The sequence below is a fragment of the Crocodylus siamensis genome, chromosome 4 (assembly GCF_052110815.1).
Source record: "Crocodylus siamensis isolate JL-2025a chromosome 4, ASM5211081v1, whole genome shotgun sequence".
NCBI lineage: Eukaryota > Metazoa > Chordata > Crocodylia > Crocodylidae > Crocodylus > Crocodylus siamensis.
Genome location: NC_143398.1, coordinates 191,992,888 through 192,011,161, shown reverse-complemented (window position 1 = coordinate 192,011,161; position 18,274 = coordinate 191,992,888). Strand labels below are relative to the sequence as shown.

Sequence of the window (18,274 nt, the reverse complement as noted above, 5' to 3'; positions counted from 1 at the left end):
GTTTTAATTACAGACATCACATGGTATCTGTAGAGAAGGCCTAATGATCAAAGAAGTCCTGGGTTTAGTTTGTCCTTTATTTCAGGAGAAAATGAAGAAAAGTTTTTTGGTCATATTTGCACTAAGCATCTCCAGACCTCTGCTCACTTTGTTCAGAGGTGTTTAACTATTTAAAGAAAAAATCTCTACCAGCACTTTCAAAAACTCATTTATTCATATCAGGCAAACTCCACTACAAAATATCCTTTTCCTTTTGCATGACATTTAGGATAATTGATTCCAATTTCTCCCCTTACATCACTCTTACTTACACTGAATAAGCCTACAACAATAATCAGATAGCCTTCCTGAATACTTAATTCACCAATTATGATTCTTGTCCACTAGAAACAGGAAGTCAAAGACTGTACGAATCAACATTTTGAAACCCACCCAACACCAAAAGCTGTGATGTTACTTGCCTCATGTTATGGATCAATATATTCAATATTTAAAAATGGAAATTTATTGCATCACTTCCAGTGCTCAAGCGGCATTCTCCTCCATGTTTTAGTTGAAGGGTCTAAATCTAGTTCGTCATGCTCACACTTACTTGTTCACCGTCTCACCCTAGGAGATTGCTTTTGTATAGTTTCATACAGTATATATCTATGCACCTATAGTTTTCCATTTTTCTAAGTCCTATGTAATCCCTCTGGTCCCCAAATGCATTATATAATTAACCTACTACAGAATCTCAATTTTGAAACATATTCATGCTTTGATCTAATGCTTTTTTCAGCATCTGAATAATTGTTCTATTTTGTATGTGAAAATGCATTCTTAAAGGAAAAAAAATAAAGAGACGCACTAATGCAGCTGACTTCACAAAAAGCTCCATGGGTATTTCCAAGGGTTCCAACAGCATCTTAAACGTTTTAGTCTTTTTTGTGTTTCTTCAATATCTTTTGTTAGGAAAGACTCAGATAACATGAGATGAACTCAGCCCCAAAATAAACTCTAAGGCCCAGCTCCTTAAAGGTAATTTGGTGCCTAAGTATTTCAGTTAAGTATTTCTAACATTTTCTAAGCAACTGAATACTCAGCTGCTACCTAGTACCTGCATCGGTACCTAAATCTCCTATGCACTCAAATGTCCACCAGTCAACATTTGCAAAGGCATCTAAATATTGATGCTACACAACAAGCTGCTCAGAGTCTGACTTCAGCTGAAGCTCCAGAGGCCCTGAACCAGACTGCACAAACTAGATAGATGAACAATGGCCCACCTAAGGCCATGGTCCTGTAAGCATGTTCTGAGCATACAAAACACCAGCTCTCTTTCAGATCTCAAACAGGAGGGTCACATACAGGCTAACAATTGGTGGACCAATAGTAGCATGCTGCACAAAATAAGATGGACTAGGCAAATGTATGGAAAACACAAGATTGATATTGAGCCACAGCAGTAGCTGAGAAGTCAGAAAGAAAGAGAGTTTCAATTGTTAGGACACAGGCTACATAGGTGACTGACTAGCTTAGGAACCTAACTGTAGCAGATAATTCATGTCTGAAGATCCAGAGTGGGTGAAGGTGCCTGTTTCAGCTCTGGTACCCAAGGCCAGTCTGTCAGGGCCTAAGCTTTTCTCCTTCCTTCTTTGCCCCTTTTCCTCAGTACGCATTTCATTTTCATCCAATTTAGGTAGTCTCATGCTCAGCTTGATGGTTTCTGAAAAGTCCCTTTCTTAAAAGTCAGGCTGTCCCTATGCACTGTGCAGGGAGCCTGGGTGACTCATTAGCATTAATAAGTAGCAACTGGTCGCGGAGGGGTTAGACACTGCAATGTGGAATGCAGTAGCCCTTATCTGCTTTTCAATATCAGAGCTAAAGTTCTTGGAGCCAATTGTCAATCCATGGTATTGAGTTGGTGCATATAGTCTGCTTCAGATGTCCAGCCATGCTAACTTAGTGGGCAGCACCATCACGTGGAGGCATTTTGAAGAGGAACAATAAGTTTACTTACCCTTGCACCATCATTTCCTGCTGTACCTTCAGCACCTTTCTCCCCCACGCCGCCCTATAGAGAATATCCAGAAAGTCCAGGTTATATTGGATATGGAACTATACCAATTGCAGCATTATCCAAAGAAAACTAATTCAACTATTTGAGGGAGCAAAAGCAAGGATACTTACCCGGTCACCCTTGGGGCCTGGAGTTCCAGCAATACCTCTTTCTCCAGGCATACCCTGAAGACCAGGAGGGCCTGGATCACCTGGGGTCCCAGTAGGGCCTGGATTGCCCTGAAATCAATAGAAAATAAATTCTAAACTATTCAGTTAAGATAGGCTTTTGTCTTTAGGCTGCAAAACACTCTGTGCCCCTGAGGAAGCCTCTTAAGTATATTTGCAAGTAGCAATTTTTTCTTTAACTTGGATCTTGCTCATCTCCCACCATTTTTTTCTTTTCCCATTCTATTTTTCAGAAAATAAAGCCACTGTATTACTTTCAGTTTATCACCTCTTTATAGCAGGTATTCATGAGTCTAGTGTCTGGCAATGGAGGGAGACCATGAGACCGAAGAAGCACATAAGGTGGACTTTGGGACTTTTCACCTCTGGACCTTTAGGCTAGGGACAGACATTACATATAAACCAGTTTAAGTGATCAGAAACTGGTTTAAACCTGTAACAGAACAGATGTCCAGTGTACATCAACCAGTTTGAAAATGGCTGAAACCAGTCTGAAATAAACCTGGTTGAATGTAGTATCGGACTTAACTGATTTGGGTCAAACTGGTTTGTGCAATGTCTGTCCCAGACCCCTTGCTGGTTCAAGTTAAACCAGACTTCCTCCGCATCCTGGCATGCTCTCTGGGCTGGGCAGGGCTCTCTGCTCCACAGCAGGGCTGGTCCCTCCCCTCTGCTCCCCTGCAGCTCTGGCAGAGACATGCAGGCACAACAGTGTCTGTCTGGCTTCCTCCTGCTCTCCCTCTCCCCTCACCACTCTCTGCTAAGCAGGAATCCCCCCTCCCCTCTGCCTTACACAGACACACAGCATTAGCTAGCAGACTACATGGTAGATATGGTGTGTGCTGTGACAGACAGCAGTGTCACCTTCTCAACAGCTCAGCTGGTAATGTCCCTTCATGCCTTCATTGTTTAAGAAGAGCTTGAACTAATGAGAGAGGCTGCTTGTTTTCTGATGAGGTGATAAATGCTGGGGCCTGTCCACAACCCCTCAGCTCAGCTCTGTGGAAGGGAATGTCTGTACAGTTACAAAGTGATTTAGCCTAGCCAGGTTAGACTAACCTGCAAAGATTGAATCAATTCAGACTCAGGCTTTTTTGAATGTCTGTCCCTAGCCTTAATGTCAGACTAGTTTTCCTGAAGAAAATTAGATCAGCCTTCAGTGTGTCATTTACTAATATCTAATTGGGTATTGCCAAGAATAGAGATTCCTTGACTGTGCCCTGCTTTTCAGAGCTATGCTACTTATGCACACTGTAATAAATCTGGTGGCAGCATGGCAATTCTACAAAATGAAGGGATCCCATGTCACAACCAATGCAGCTCTGATCTAAGACTGCCTGGAGCAGCACAAGATATCTACCATAGGAGTAGCTGCGAGCTGATTACGTTTCCTTATGAGACTCAGACCCATGCTTAATTCCGTATTGTAAACAGACAAGATTCTCCCAGAATTTTAGGAACCTCTGAATCCCTTATTTCAAGAAGCTTTATCAGTGTAAATTGAATGAAAAACATAATGCCTCATTATAGTGTGATTTCTGCATTATATTAATTTTTTTGGTGGAATAAATTCAATGAACTTTGCAGAAGCACTGTCCTCTTGCAGGTCTTATACAAATAAGATGACCTTTTATAAGAATATTCCAACCAAAAAGATTTGTAAATAAAATAAGAAAAATACATGTCTCTTGTATAATGTACCTTTGGACCATCAGGACCATGACCTCCAGCCATACCCTTTTCACCTTGAAGTCCTGGTGCACCTGGTTCTCCTCTCTCCCCTGGATTGCCACGTTCACCCTATGAAACATATATTGTGAATTATCTGGTAGTCTGCAAATATATTTAATAGAAAAAATCATAAATGTGCTTGAAAATGGAAATACTGTTCAAATAGACAACTTCTGTTCAGGAAATGCCTTATGGAAGGGCTGAACAAACAACCAAGCCAACCTTTTTTTTAATCTTTAGAGATACATAATGTGATTAAGCTTTTATAATAATTGCACCTTTTTCATAACATATACCATAAAATTTCTTCATTTCAAAGATTTCAAAATGCTTTACAATAACTGAGCTCTGTGAAACTATTGTTACTGATAATTCCACAGCACCAGTATTATAAGTAAAAATGAATATTTTTTTTAAATAATTTTATGAATGAGTAAATTAAAAGTTGCTTCAGATCACACAGGTTATCAGTGCCACAGTAGAACCCCAAAGGCCAGGTTTGGGAGAGATATACTTACTCTTGGACCTAATGGGCCTACAGCTCCAGGATCCCCAGGAACACCCTGTGAAAAAGAGGAATAAGAGTTGGAAATAAAGTGTTATTCAGAACACGTTTTTAGGTATGGAAAATAGATATAAAAGATTTTAGTAGTCTGCAGTGGTGTGAATGCGAGTGGGGAATTCCAAATGCAGGCTGTCCATGAAAAAAGAAGATAATTTAATCAAATCCAGATTTTGCACCCCTTCTTCATGCTGAGTATCTTACTCAATGAATAGTCTTCAGAGACCTTTTTGCAGAATATGGCAAAATTTCCTGTGATTCAGAGTGGGAGAACCTAGCCTAAAGAGAACTGGAAAGTAATAATTCAAGAAGGAAAAAAGTAAAACCATTTTATGAAGCAAGCAAAACTCAGTAAAGTCTTGTTGAGTTACAAATATCTCACCTGATCTCCTGGCTTTCCTCCTTCCCCTGGAGGACCTGGTGTCCCTGGCAAACCCTAAAAGACGGAAAGGTCATTGTGCATATAGATTAATTGAAATAATATAATTATTGTTAGTTTCACATACAGTAGTTTCTCACACAGGAAAAAAGGGGCATGTTTTGTCCTCAAAGATCCCAATCAAATTTCTGGCATTCCAGAAAAAGTAGACACAGCTTCTCTTTCTTTTTATATCTAGTCATGTGCAGTGTGTATGTCTAAGACCTTTTTATACAAAGATCTTGTGGTTTGATTCTGCTGTCCACAGTACTATCAAAGCAACTAAAGTGTTCATCTCTTGAATATCTGCTAAACTGAAACATGCTCTGTGGTCTCCAACCATTCTAAAATTTTTCCACATCAAAATATGAAATGTTAAATAAGCGTTTTTGCTAACCAAGATGCTTAATGTATAGCCATAGATGGAGCTAAGATCTACTAAATATTCTTAGAAACACTATCTTCGTTATGTAGATTTTTTTTAATATCACTATTTCAAATTTCTCAGATTACAAAGAAAAAAGTGCCCTAATTATTTTGGTGGGGGAAAAATGCTGTTATACATACCTGAAAGCCTGTGGGGCCTGGAGGACCTTGTTCTCCTCTTTCCCCTGCTAAGCCCTAAAAAAAGAAGAGAGGACTGTACAGCGTAGAAATGTAGCCAGGTTCCATGCATGTATTCTCTACCTGAAGGTTCATATCTACTAATACAATATATTTTCAATGATTTCTTATCATTGTTATTTATTATTGTTTATTCCATTTCAAGAGAAAAGTGAAACTTGGACAAGACCAAATTAGATCTTTTTAAAATCCTGGGCTAAATTACATGCTGGTATAAATGGCCTAAACTCTGAGGTCAAACATTAATCTGCAGGTGGAAATCTATGCAGAAGCATAGGTTGGGTAGACAGAGAGAGAGGCAGAGAGACAGATGTTGAAAAGTTGACTTACAGGTGGACCAACAGGACCAGAAGGGCCAACTTCACCATCTTTACCAGGAGCACCCTAAAGCAACATAACAAAAGAAGAAAACTTCTTGTATAGCAAACAAGCATAATAAAAAAATATATTTTTGTATAATCAATAAAAAAATATAAAAATAATACTCACTCTCTGCCCTGGGACACCAGCATTGCCTGCTTCTCCAGGTTTTCCAGGATCACCCTAATTTGAAAGAAAAGTTTTAATTTTAGAGATTATTTTCCTCCATGTAAGTATGTTTGCCTCTGAAAGTAAAGCTAGCTAGATAATTAAATGCTGATTAAGAAGCATTGTACTCACACTGCTGCCTTTTGGTCCTGGAAGACCCATGCTGCCTGGCTGACCCCGAATACCTATTGATCCTGCTGGGCCTGGACGTCCATCTTCTCCTGGTGCACCCTATAACAGTCATTATTTATCATATGATGCTACAAATATTCTCTGCTGTTTTCCCATGAGTTTTTTGTTCAAAGCAAGTAGCTTCAACGTCTATTAATTCTCCGAAGACTCAGAAGCTCTCCTACTGACATTTTTAAAAGTCTTCCCATTTAATTTACTAAGAGAGTATGGACCCTGCATTATTTTGAAAGAATAACTGCCTTAACATGGTATCAAAGTATTGGACAAATATTTTGTTAGAAGTTAATAACTGCCTAGTATGTTAATAGTCATTTCCAAAAAGAGCACAGCAAATAGGATCTAGGACTTTTATAAGAAGAGCAGGGTGCAGGGCCCAGGACAAATCAGCTCATGTGTGGCCCTGCCCCTACTCCAATCCCACACGCCCTAGATATGAAGAAGGATGGCGGTGGCTGGGGGTGGTGGTAGTGAGTGGCCAGACCCGAAGCCAGTGATGATGGCACAGAGTCACCACGGCCACTATGCCTGACTCCAGAGGGCCCCCCAAAGCACGGGACCTGGGGCAGTCACCCCAATTCGCTCCCCCACCAGGGACGGCCCTGTTTACATGTAATCAAAAAATATCTTGAAGTGTAGCTGTTACTAACAATGGTATTTAGTTCTAAAATTTTTCATTTCATAATTTAAAAAATTAAAACTATATTTAATTACTTGCTACAGATTTCTAACTTTTAATATTTCCTTTGTTATATTTTTACATTCTTAACGGTAATTATAAATACTTCTGTATTGCTATATTCTTTGTTTGCTAGTATTGTGGTAAAAATGAACAATTTAGCATTTGAATATCTGATATGGCATTACAGGCAGTCTTGCTGGAGCTAAACAGTCAATATAGGAGAATTATTAGGCAAAAATATTCTGAGTTTCTTACAAACCTGAGGACATACTGAATGCACTAGGAACTGCATTTCTTATGATAGCTGTTATTCAGTATATACTTATATACCTATACAATCTAGGAAAACTGATTTGCAGCAAATCATTAACTTAGTAACACTAATTAACTCATTAATAGGTGGCATTTAGATGGACCTGCTCACCTGAAGAAGTTATAAAATCACACGTTGATATGGGTAGCTTCAAGGAAAGGGGCTTTCAAAGTATTGAAGTATTGAAGAAAAAATAACTGTATATCTCCTTCTCACTCCTAGATTACTCACCAAAGGACCAAGTTTTCCTTCAGGACCTTGAACACCTGGATTTCCTGTGAGACCCTAAAAGATTAGTATAAAATTGATATAAATCTATGCATATGCTTCTAATTCACACCAGAAAATTGTAAATGAATTCAGAAGCTGCACTCAATATCTGATTATCACACTAATACCAAGATATTTTTCACTTGGGTGGCAATACAAATGAGAAATCATTTCACACTACCCTTCCATAAAGGCTTCTCCTCACCAACTGCATCACCAAACTCCTTATCCTTATCTTAAAAGTCATGTACATTTTCTGCTCTGTGTCTTTCTGTTTCCCCTATTGCTGCTTACACTCCTCTCAAGCCTCCAACTGTGATGGCTAGAAAATGATATTTATTGATTTGCTTTTGGGAATTGGATTGAAGATAAAGTAGATATGTATTAGAATAATGGTCCAGGGGAATGGCAAGGGTTAATTGGTCTCTAAAAGCCTGTTTGTGGCAAAGTTTCCTTCAAGGGCCGCTGTGTCTGGAACAGGTGTAAACAGGCTGGGAAACATGAACAGTGTACCATAACAGGGGATAGGCTTGCTGCATTGGTGCCAGGTCACATTGACTAGTTGCAGAGCCCTTGGGATTTCCAGTTTTGGAGATGAAATAAATTAGGAAGCTAGAGCATGCTCAAATTAAGATGCATGCATGTGATGGGCTTGGGAAACAAAGGAGTATGCTGACAGAACAGAATATGTACAGTATGAAGGCCACAGAAAAAAAACAATCAATGATACCCAGGAATGAAGAGTCATCAGAGGAGAAAAAGAACACAAAAGGAGGGATTTCAGAGGAGCAAAAGGTCCCTGAGTGGGAAAATATAGGCCACCATGGACAGAGGGCACACCACCAGTCCGTTTCACCCATCCCCCTGGGGGTGGAGGGGAGGGGGGGGCTTGGCCCTTGACCTCCAGGCTGCTGACATCTGACATTCAAGAAAGAACCACAGGGTGAAGCTCACATACTGGCCAGATGTACCTTCCCTCTGTAAACCCTAGGACTGATAAATATAGAATCATAGAGGTTATTTTGTTTGCCTTGCCTGCATTTTTCTTGTCTGCTATCACTGTGTATCAATAAAATTTGCCTATTATTGAATGGAGAAGTCATGGTCGGTCTGAGGGTTTGGGTCCACTGGGTCATAAATCCAGTGCCAACACACTGGTCCATCCACTTTATCTGTCCCACTCTCCCTTAGTGTTCTGTGTCACTCCTTATTCTTGGAACTGATTTTCTCTCCTTGTTTGAAGCATTCAAATTCCTCCTCAAACATTTCTTCTGTAAAACCTTACAACAGTATGTGCTGCACTATTAAAAAACAATACACCAATTTAGTGAGGCTTTGAAATAGAGCAGGGTGCAGGGCCCAGGGCAAATCAGCTCATGTGTGGCCCCGCCCCTACTCCAATCCCACACACTCTAGATATGAAGAACGATGGCGGTGGCTGGGGGTGGTGGTAGTGAGTGGCCGGACACGAAGCCAGTGATGATGGCACAGAGTCACCACAGCCACTCTGTCTGGCTCCAGAGGGCCCCCCAAAGCACGGGACCCGGGGCAGTCACCTCAATTCCACCTTGTATTTGTTACATGCTCACATTTCTCTGGACTGAACTGTCTGATTTAGATATAGACCATGACCTTTTGAAGTTAATTGGAATCTTCCCTTGACTTCAATGGGAAGAGAATCAAATTCTTTCCACTGAATTCAAGGCCAGGTCTTTGATGAAGGCATTAAAGCTAAAAAAGAAGTGATTCCTATATGTAACTTTTATAACAATTTTTTAATCCTGGAAAGTTTGTCACCCTCCCACAAATGAAAGGTGTCAGGACATCATAATATGTTATTTCCTTACCCTAGCACCTGGGAGGCCAGGTTCACCTGGACGCCCAGGATCTCCCTGGCCTCCTTTAGGACCAGAAGAACCTGCTGGACCACGCTCCCCCTGAGCTCCCTGAAATGATATCAAAGCACCACAAGTCAGACAATAGGTATAACAACAGTAGTAACATAAAGCAAAAGAAAAATGTATGTGTGTGTGTGTGTATGTGTATTCTATTAGCATCATTTATCAACATTTTTCCAAAGTACTCTGAACCAAACCTTTAAAATGTAGATGTGGTGTCTTGTATAAAATTAACTAACATAGCTCATTTAGAATTCTTAGAATCCTATAAAGAAGGTAATAATCTATGGACCTGCTAGACAAAAATGTGTCTACATCAGGGATGCTAACCCCCCAGCCTACATTCCAAATCTAGCCGTTCCAAAGTCATGGCATCCAGCTTGAGGGCTTTCCACCTTTCCTCCACTGCCAAATGTCCAAGCCCCACATGGGCAAATTGAGGCTAGGCCACATCCTCTCCCCTGGCATAGCTGGACTACCCCCTACCCCCTACAGAGTCAGATCCGGGCTGGGCCATGTCCTTCTCCCCCTCCCCCCTGCAGAGCTGGAATGGGCCCACTGTACCCACTCCACATTCTGGATCAGGTCCACTAGCTGGATCTGGCCTACAGTCAGACCAGGCTATGTCTACCTGGCCCACAGGGCAAAAAGTTTGAGAATCAGTGATATAGCTAAATTTACCAGTATGTAACTTATCTATTAGGCAACACAAAGAAGAATGGACTTTTCTGGTCAGAAGAATAGTCAAGGAAGAGATATTCTGCATCTAGGAAATATTCTGTTTTCAAATGATCTCTCCTAACTATACAATTAATCCAACAAAAGATACCATCACAAACAAACCTTGTCTCCAAAGGCAGTAGCTTAAAATACAGTGCAAAATACACCATAGGTTTGCTGGTGCTCAATGATTCAAGATAAGCCCTGAGATTCAAAGGCAGAGGCAGAGTGTCTGCAGTGTGTCCTTCTCCTCTGCTCTTTTCTATACCATGTTACAGGGCCATTTTGGTGTTTAAAGACTTGTTGGCCCAAGAGGACCTTCCAGGCCTATGTTCCTGTATTTCTTCCCCTGGTCTCAATGTATTTAAGAGCCTACTGCCATATGGTATTTCCTTTGGCGCCGCTTCCAGAAATTTAACAGCTTTACCCAATTTCCACAGGAATCTTCTCACTTAAATGTTCTTTTGTCATATACATCTATGCATAATCAATATCTAGATGCTTTATATTATCATACCTTTGGTCCAGGCAAGCCATCAGAACCTGGAAAACCACGGTTACCAGGAGCACCCTGTGAAAAAAAAAATCAGATAACTCTCATTATCAGCTTGGTTTTTAAAGGATTTATAATGAAAAATCTGATTTTATAGGGTTTTGGAACTCGGTTTATTTTCTTACAAAAACATTTTCCTCAAATCTGTTCCTCAAATCTGTTCTGTCGCTTTATATTAGTGACAAAATATTTAAGTATGTATCTTGCACATTTAAAACCTTTGTGCATCTTGAAAAGCATGTTAGCCTGTGAATAACTCCAAGGTTATTTGCATAAAAATGCCACCTAATCAAGAATGTCCTGTTTTATCTGTTCTACTTCTATCTTTATCTCTATATGTGTGGAGTGCCATTCTGCTATCAAAAGACTTGATGCACAAATTAACATGTTGAGTTATAAAGTACTGTATAAAAAGCCAGACTTTAATCTCCCTCCCAAGATAAACACAAACAAAAGGAAGTAGGTGGCATTCAGTGTGGGTGGATGCATCTTTCCAGGTCTAGTTCTGCATCACAAAAGAAAGTATCCTATCTTTTCAAACAATTGGGTCATAAAATTACTATCCTCCAAAACAGCCCACAATAGCAGTTTTCAGTATTAAAAGTTTGGCTTCACCCATCCCTCACTTTAAGGAAACTCTCATTCAGGTCCATATATGTTTTGCACTATGGAGGCACATCATTAGAAAAATGTACATTTGCTTTTCTTACCCTTTCTCCAACAGGACCTGGTGGACCTACTGACCCTGGATCACCACGAGGGCCTCTTTTCCCTTCTTCACCTAGTGGTCCAATAGGACCCTGAGAACCTTGTGGACCCTACAGAAAATATTTGAACATTTAAAATAAAGAAAATAAACCATTTATGGAGGCCATATCAAACCTTGTTTCTTCTAGCATAACCATAAACATTTACCCAAGCAGCAAAGACCAAAACTGAGTGGCTAGATTTTGAAATTTTTGAATTAGTTACAAAATGGAATTATTCACACCCATATTTTTCTTTCTGAAGTGTTTAGAAACTAACATTTGAGTAGGAGATGACTTGTGAATGGATTGTATTTCTGAAATTTGGTTTCTTGTAATTATATTTTTGCTTGTGTTTGATACAACACTATATAATTGTGAAAAGTATGACTCACCAAGCAGGCAACTTTAAGGAAAACAAACGTAAAGGTTCAAATAGCTTATGGATTTCACCAGTACATATAGGACATGATACTTGACTAATGTACAACAAGCCAGACTTTAATGACCATTCTTTTAAATGGCCTTAAGCAATTGATAGTACAGTCAAGTCAGTACTCAAGGAACCATTATGAAGGAATTGGCAAGTTATTACTGACCTCAAGCGAACACAAACTTACATCTCATGTGGCTATGCTTTGGATAGTCTTCTTATAATGCTAAGGCCAAGTATGCATTGTTACATTATCAGATCTACCAGTATTCTTTGATACTGTTGATCAGAAGGTGATGCTCAGTCATCTGTGAGCCCATCCTGGATGGACTTAGTTGCTTTTGAGTAGTTTTGCTCATGCAGAATGTTCTTACGGGCAAGCTGCTGGTGGTGCTCTAGGGCTCTCATTCAATTAAACAGAGTTTAATTACATTACCACTAAAATTCAGCATTTATGTCACACATTTGGTTCTGGCTGTGAGATACTCAGTGCTGCATCACTATCAATCTACTATATTTTATCATATACAAGATGCCCTGGAAAATAATATACACCTTGTTTCTGAAAGACAGAATGAAGAAAAAAGATCTTTCCAGAGTTGTGACTGTACAGAGTAGGAACACAGACTAATCTTCAGCTGATTCACCTGCCCTTTCAGCTGACTCACCCTCCCTAGGTGCTGCTGAAGACTAGTCTCCATAGGTGGATCTATGATTCTGAAAAGAGCTAAAGTGTTTTCAAAACTGTGAAATAGGAGGAGAGAGACCAGAAGCAACTAGCAGTCAGCAAAACTGCCCTATAAAAGGTTATCTTGATTAGTAGAACCTCAACTCCATTAAAAGGAAAGGCAGTCATTGACACTTGTGGAGTGAAAAAATATGAGCCATTAAATTAACTGACTCCCTTAGCTTCCTATTACTGCCAAAGCTGCTGCACTGTAGAGCAAAAATCAAGGTAGCGTGCTTCTATTCTGGGCAAAAAATCAGCTAACCCACTTAACACATGCACCCCAATATGGTGAGGGGAAAGCAACTTTTGCAGAAAAGATGTGAATTGTATGGGAGAAAAACAGTTCACTAGTATTTATTCTAAGTATCTGTCCAGTATTTTTCATATTAGACAAAGACCAGTGAACTCAGATGTCCACAAACAACAGCAATCTCTCTCTTCAGACCTCGAGATCAGAGAAAACCCATCTTATGGCTGGTGTGGAAGTTTTGGGAGGTGCTCTAGATGCCTTATATGGGTAGGTCTATATTCATGTATTTACAAGACACAGCATCCTACTATAACAGACTCACACTGCCCTATAAAAGGTTACATTGATTAGTAGAACCTCAAGACCATTAAAAAGAAAGGCAGTCATTAACACTCTGTGTCCACTCTGTGTATATTAATTCCCAAAACAGAAACATTGTTGCTTTTGACACCTGAGGAAGTTAAATTGGTTGGGGGATTTCTGTCAAAATGAATTTAAATGGCCTGCCCTGCCATCCATTCACAGCACCACCTATGTCAGAACCAATGACGATAAGTATTAGATATGTTAGAGAATATAATGTTATGTTCAAAATAGCAATGTCCACATGATTTTTAATTCTGATTCAATCATGAAATTCATAGACTTACAGGTTCACCTTTAGGACCCGCTTCTCCTTTGAAACCTGGCACACCAGGGTCTCCCTAAAAATAAATGAATTAATACTGTCAGCTGCCCTATATGGACTACCCACGTGCACAGTCTTAGCACATTGTTATAGAAGATAAACTGCAATAACTTTGGCCTGAGTGAAAGAGACATAAGGTAGCATGGTTTAATTTCTACCTACTTCAAGGTAAGAGCACACTCACAGGTATTTACCCTAAGCCGCTAACACATAGAAAAGCCCCACTACCACTAACCCTGTAGTATCTGTACATATTTACAAACCCCATGTAATTACCTTCAACAGTGTTAAAATGGGTTCATCTCAAAATTTCTCATACAATACTTCTCTGAAAAAATATGTGATAAAGACTAAACTAACTAAAGTTATTTTACAAAAGACATCAGAAAAAAGGGGGGAGATGTTACAAAAACAATTTAAGCATGATTACTTCTTGAATATTTTGGCTGCCTGTGGCAATAGAAAACTACTCCATCTGGGGAGCTAGCTGTGGCTACATTTCAATATATTCATAGTACATTATGTTTTCTGCAAATATGATTATTTTTTATGTAATAAAAATTCAAAGTACTAAATAAGTCTCCATATCTGGAAGTAACTACAAGCAGAAGCCCTATGTTCTTGTGTAATGATGACCAACATAATTAAATCAGGCCCAGCCTGTGTACAGGTCTCTGCCTCTCTGTAGTGACTTTCAAGATAGGCTAAGAAAGAACCTATTATGTTTCAGAATACATATAAGGAATTTATGAGCACTGTGTCTTGGTATACTCATTAATATCTAGCAGTCTATTGATTAGATGTGAAGGAATCCCTCTTCCATTACTAACATAGTTGCTACATACTGTAATTTCCATTATGAAAAAAACATTCTTACGGCTTGGCCTCGTATTCCTGGAGGACCAGTACTGCCTTGAGGTCCTGGAGAGCCAGGTGGACCTGATAAGCCAGGTGGGCCAGAGGTGCCTGGAGATCCCTACAAAAGGAATGTGATACAAAACTCAAGATGAAGTACCTATATTAAAACCTGCCTTAAAATCTACATTAGAAACAGAATCCATATACAACATTCCCTACACAGCTGATTTGTAACTTACTGTTGGGCCTTTAGCACCAAGAGAACCATCCGTTCCTTCAGTCCCCTAAAAATAACAGAGAAATCATTATAACAAATTCTGATAAGGAATATGTCAAAGGTGGTATATATTTGTAGACCTGTATTTCTGCCTTGTCTCAAGGGCAGCCTCAGGTCTACAGGCTCTGATCCTGAAAACATGCATTTGCTTAACTTTAAAGATGCAAGTCAATAGGATATTCATATGCTTAGTTAATCTCATACATAAGCATTGAAAGGATCAGAGTCCACATCCACAGATGCAACCTTTAATCTGAAAGTATTTTTTGCCATATATCAAAAAGTTATTTGCCAAGCAACCACTACACAGGCACAAATGGTATCTTTCCTTTTTGAAAATTACATTTCAGGTAAGTTTGTTACATATCAAAGAAATGTACAAAGGCCCCTGACTTTGTGTAGACAGGGTACTAACATGCTGGGAGCACTGAGCAGCAACAGTTTCATAAACTTACAGGAAGACCTGATGATCCTTGTGGACCTTGTGGCCCTGTTTCACCTCGTTGCCCCTGTGGGCCTTCTGGACCACGTGGACCTGTTGGACCTGCATCACCCTAACACATCATAAGAGAAAATAATCAGATTTCTTTGTTTCATAAAGAATCACTTATAGTAATAGAGGAAATACAGCATTTATTAGATAGCAACCAAACATAAACTTATTCATCATTTAATCTCTCAGAAACAAATTCTAAATATAGACCCAAATTCTGCCTGTAGTTTCTTTGAAATTTTACCTCTTTGGAACTAATCAAATTTAATTCCTAAGTGTATTCAAATACATATTTGTTTTATTTCAGAAGAAAAATAGCATGATATGCAATAAAAGTTGTCTAAAACATATCACCAGAAAAATGGTTATTATATTATGAAGGAAATCAAAACGTAAGCAGGATGGTAAAAAAAAAATCTCAAAAATCTATCTTTTTTTCAAATTTTTCAGCTTGTTCAGCACTGATTATAACTAAGATATAAAACTCCATATAAATTAGAATTGATAAGAAAAATACATCTTCACACAGTATAATTTAAGCTATTATGTAGTTCCCAGCTACAGCCTTATATTGATGTAAAGAGATTAAAAAGAATTTAATACTCTATATAGTTAACAGTCCAGCTATATTACAAAATAATGAACATTATCAGTTAGAGACCATGGGACTAAGATAGAGCATTGATCTATTCTGATGTGTCTTCTTGTATATATCCTGACCTTTAACCTTACATAGTCTGAGAGCCTTTTTTGATTAAGGTACATTAACATTGTATCTCCAGGCTTAACAGTTAGTCCTGGACACAAACAGTGCCTATACACGAGCAGCAAGGCTGCTCCAATGAACTGTAATTACAGCACATCTGAACAGACTCGATTAATCAAGTCTGCTGGAACGTGGTAAGTACTGTGCTCCAGCAGAATCCAGCATTTTGTGTATCAGTGTCCCTGCACTGAGAAATGGTAGGAGGGGCACTTTAACTAAAGCTCTTTCAACCAGCTTTAGTTAAAATACCCCGCCACCATTTTTCAGCACAGGTATGCTGATTGTTCAGCGCAGGGACACGAGCTGCTCCAGGAGCTTTAATTAGAGTGGCTCTTGGAGCCACTGTAATTAAGGTGCCCCTTTCCTCCCCTCCCAGAGCCCATGTATAAACATCCAAAGATTCTTTGTGATATAAAGATGATCAAGGCAGGATCATCCTAGTCTAAAGCACCCTACAAAAATACCTATTTAACCAGTTCTTAAAAATGTCCAAAGCTGGAGATACCACAAGCTCTCTAAGTATCTTCTGTTTAACCATCCTCATTTTGAGATAGTTCTTTTTACTTCAGGAGAAGTTTCACAACTGCAGAATAGAGCTGAAGGATCACTTCCCTTAACATGAAAGTGACACTTAAATTAATAAAGCCTGGTATACTAATTGGCATTTTTTTTGCAGTAATATCACCGTACTGTCTCATATTCTATATATGATCCCCAGGTCCTTTTCTGCATTACTGCACTCTAGCCAATCATTTCCTACTCTGTGTTTGTGCATTCAATCCCCATGTTCCATCCCCATGAAAGACTGTCCACTTGTCCTCACTGAAATTTATGTGATTAATTTTAAACCATGCCTTGTCTCTTCTCACTGCAGAACCTTTAAATGTTTATTTAGATACTTTGTTTAACGATAGTTCTGGTTTTTTTTTCTGACATAAGTTAAAAGGATCATTTAATCTTACAAATTATACTCATTGTCTTGTCAAGACTTGATTCCAGGGAATTGTTTTGTGAATGTTGCCAACTGTATAAACTATATAAAACATCTGCAGGCTTTGACTGCCTAGCTAACTGACAGATGGTTCTTATTTTACAATAATTTTCCTACTACACATATGGGTGTGAGGTACTAAACTGTAGCAATTTGGGAACGAAGTGGGGAGGAGGGGAATCTTGGCTGTCCTCAGACCCCAATGCAGATGTGTTTGCATGGCTGTAGTTAAAATGTTGAGCAGCTTCTTGAAGTTTCCAAAGCAGGCTCTCATATACAGGGACTATATATGACACAAGTCTCCCTTTTCAGCTGAGCCATGTTAATACAGACATGTAGCTCTGATTGATACAACCACCAAATCCACACCACAAGCATCACTGTAAGTGGAGAAAGCAGGATGGGGCAGAAAATAAAATCAAGAACAAAATTAATGTGTTGCAAAATAAATCTTAAGATAATGAGGGATAGTTTAGAATAAAAAAGCATGGAGAGAAGGATGAGGTTAAAAAAAAAATAGAAAAAAAGGGGGAGATGATGGCAATTGCTTTAAGAAGTACAGTCAAGGACTGACTCATCTACTAATCCTTTACAAAGCAGGCTTGAGAGGAGGACTTTGACACAGAAAGTTTATGATTTATTAAGTTTATGAAAGTACATTAAAGCCCACCAAACAGTTGTTATAATTTTCTGCAGTTCTGTTAGTGTTCTGTGGAATGTGGAGTCTTACATAGCCCCCAGTTATGCATGCCATAATGTTTCTGCATTTCATAACAGAGACTTTAACATTCACAAAATGTCATTTCCTTATTGTTAAAAAGGAATCAAATATTTTTTCATCCTTTGAGTCTTTAGTTTGCATATATTATAAAATATTAGGGATTCCAGTTCTTCAAGTATTGCATTACATTATTATTTTACAATGCAGGTTCAAATTTATATTCACGAAATATTAATGTCTTGTAGTGACAGTCATGAAGCACTAGATTTAAAAATGCGTTTCTCCCTCTCTTAGTCCCATCTTTCTTGTTGCTCATTGAGTTATATATCAAATGTGATCATCTTGTTTGAGAAAGGGCAGAGGTATGAGACACTGGCAAATCAGGAAGGCTTCTGCTTCCTAATTATATACAACTTTGTGCCAGATCATGCAACTTGCTGCTACTTTCTCTCTAATGAGCCATCTGATTCCTTGGGAATCAGGAAATTAAAGCCCACTCTTCCCCCTTCCATGGACTGAGGTGAATGCAAAGAGTAATCCATCTCTCTTCCTGCTGCAGTAAGTTTTCTCATGCAAAAAGTGAGGAAATGGGGAAGTCATTTGG

At 39.0% G+C, this 18,274-nt stretch overlaps 1 protein-coding gene across 2 annotated transcripts in view; it reads right to left on the bottom strand.

The window, feature by feature from the left end:
- The window catches only part of COL5A2 (collagen type V alpha 2 chain), a 176,103-nt gene that overhangs the window by 19,452 nt on the left and 138,377 nt on the right, over window positions 1-18,274 (bottom strand). For both annotated transcript variants that reach the window (XM_090045265.1, XM_090045264.1), the window contains exons 19-35: window positions 15,155-15,253; window positions 14,662-14,706; window positions 14,442-14,540; window positions 13,527-13,580; window positions 11,428-11,535; window positions 10,682-10,735; window positions 9,394-9,492; window positions 7,508-7,561; window positions 6,225-6,323; window positions 6,054-6,107; window positions 5,895-5,948; window positions 5,508-5,561; window positions 4,905-4,958; window positions 4,479-4,523; window positions 3,931-4,029; window positions 2,173-2,280; window positions 2,003-2,056 (exon numbers count right to left, since the gene is read on the bottom strand). In XM_090045265.1, coding sequence (XP_089901391.1) covers window positions 2,003-2,056; window positions 2,173-2,280; window positions 3,931-4,029; window positions 4,479-4,523; window positions 4,905-4,958; window positions 5,508-5,561; window positions 5,895-5,948; window positions 6,054-6,107; window positions 6,225-6,323; window positions 7,508-7,561; window positions 9,394-9,492; window positions 10,682-10,735; window positions 11,428-11,535; window positions 13,527-13,580; window positions 14,442-14,540; window positions 14,662-14,706; window positions 15,155-15,253 — 1,233 coding nt within the window. The remainder of the gene's footprint in view (window positions 1-2,002; window positions 2,057-2,172; window positions 2,281-3,930; window positions 4,030-4,478; window positions 4,524-4,904; window positions 4,959-5,507; window positions 5,562-5,894; window positions 5,949-6,053; window positions 6,108-6,224; window positions 6,324-7,507; window positions 7,562-9,393; window positions 9,493-10,681; window positions 10,736-11,427; window positions 11,536-13,526; window positions 13,581-14,441; window positions 14,541-14,661; window positions 14,707-15,154; window positions 15,254-18,274) is intronic.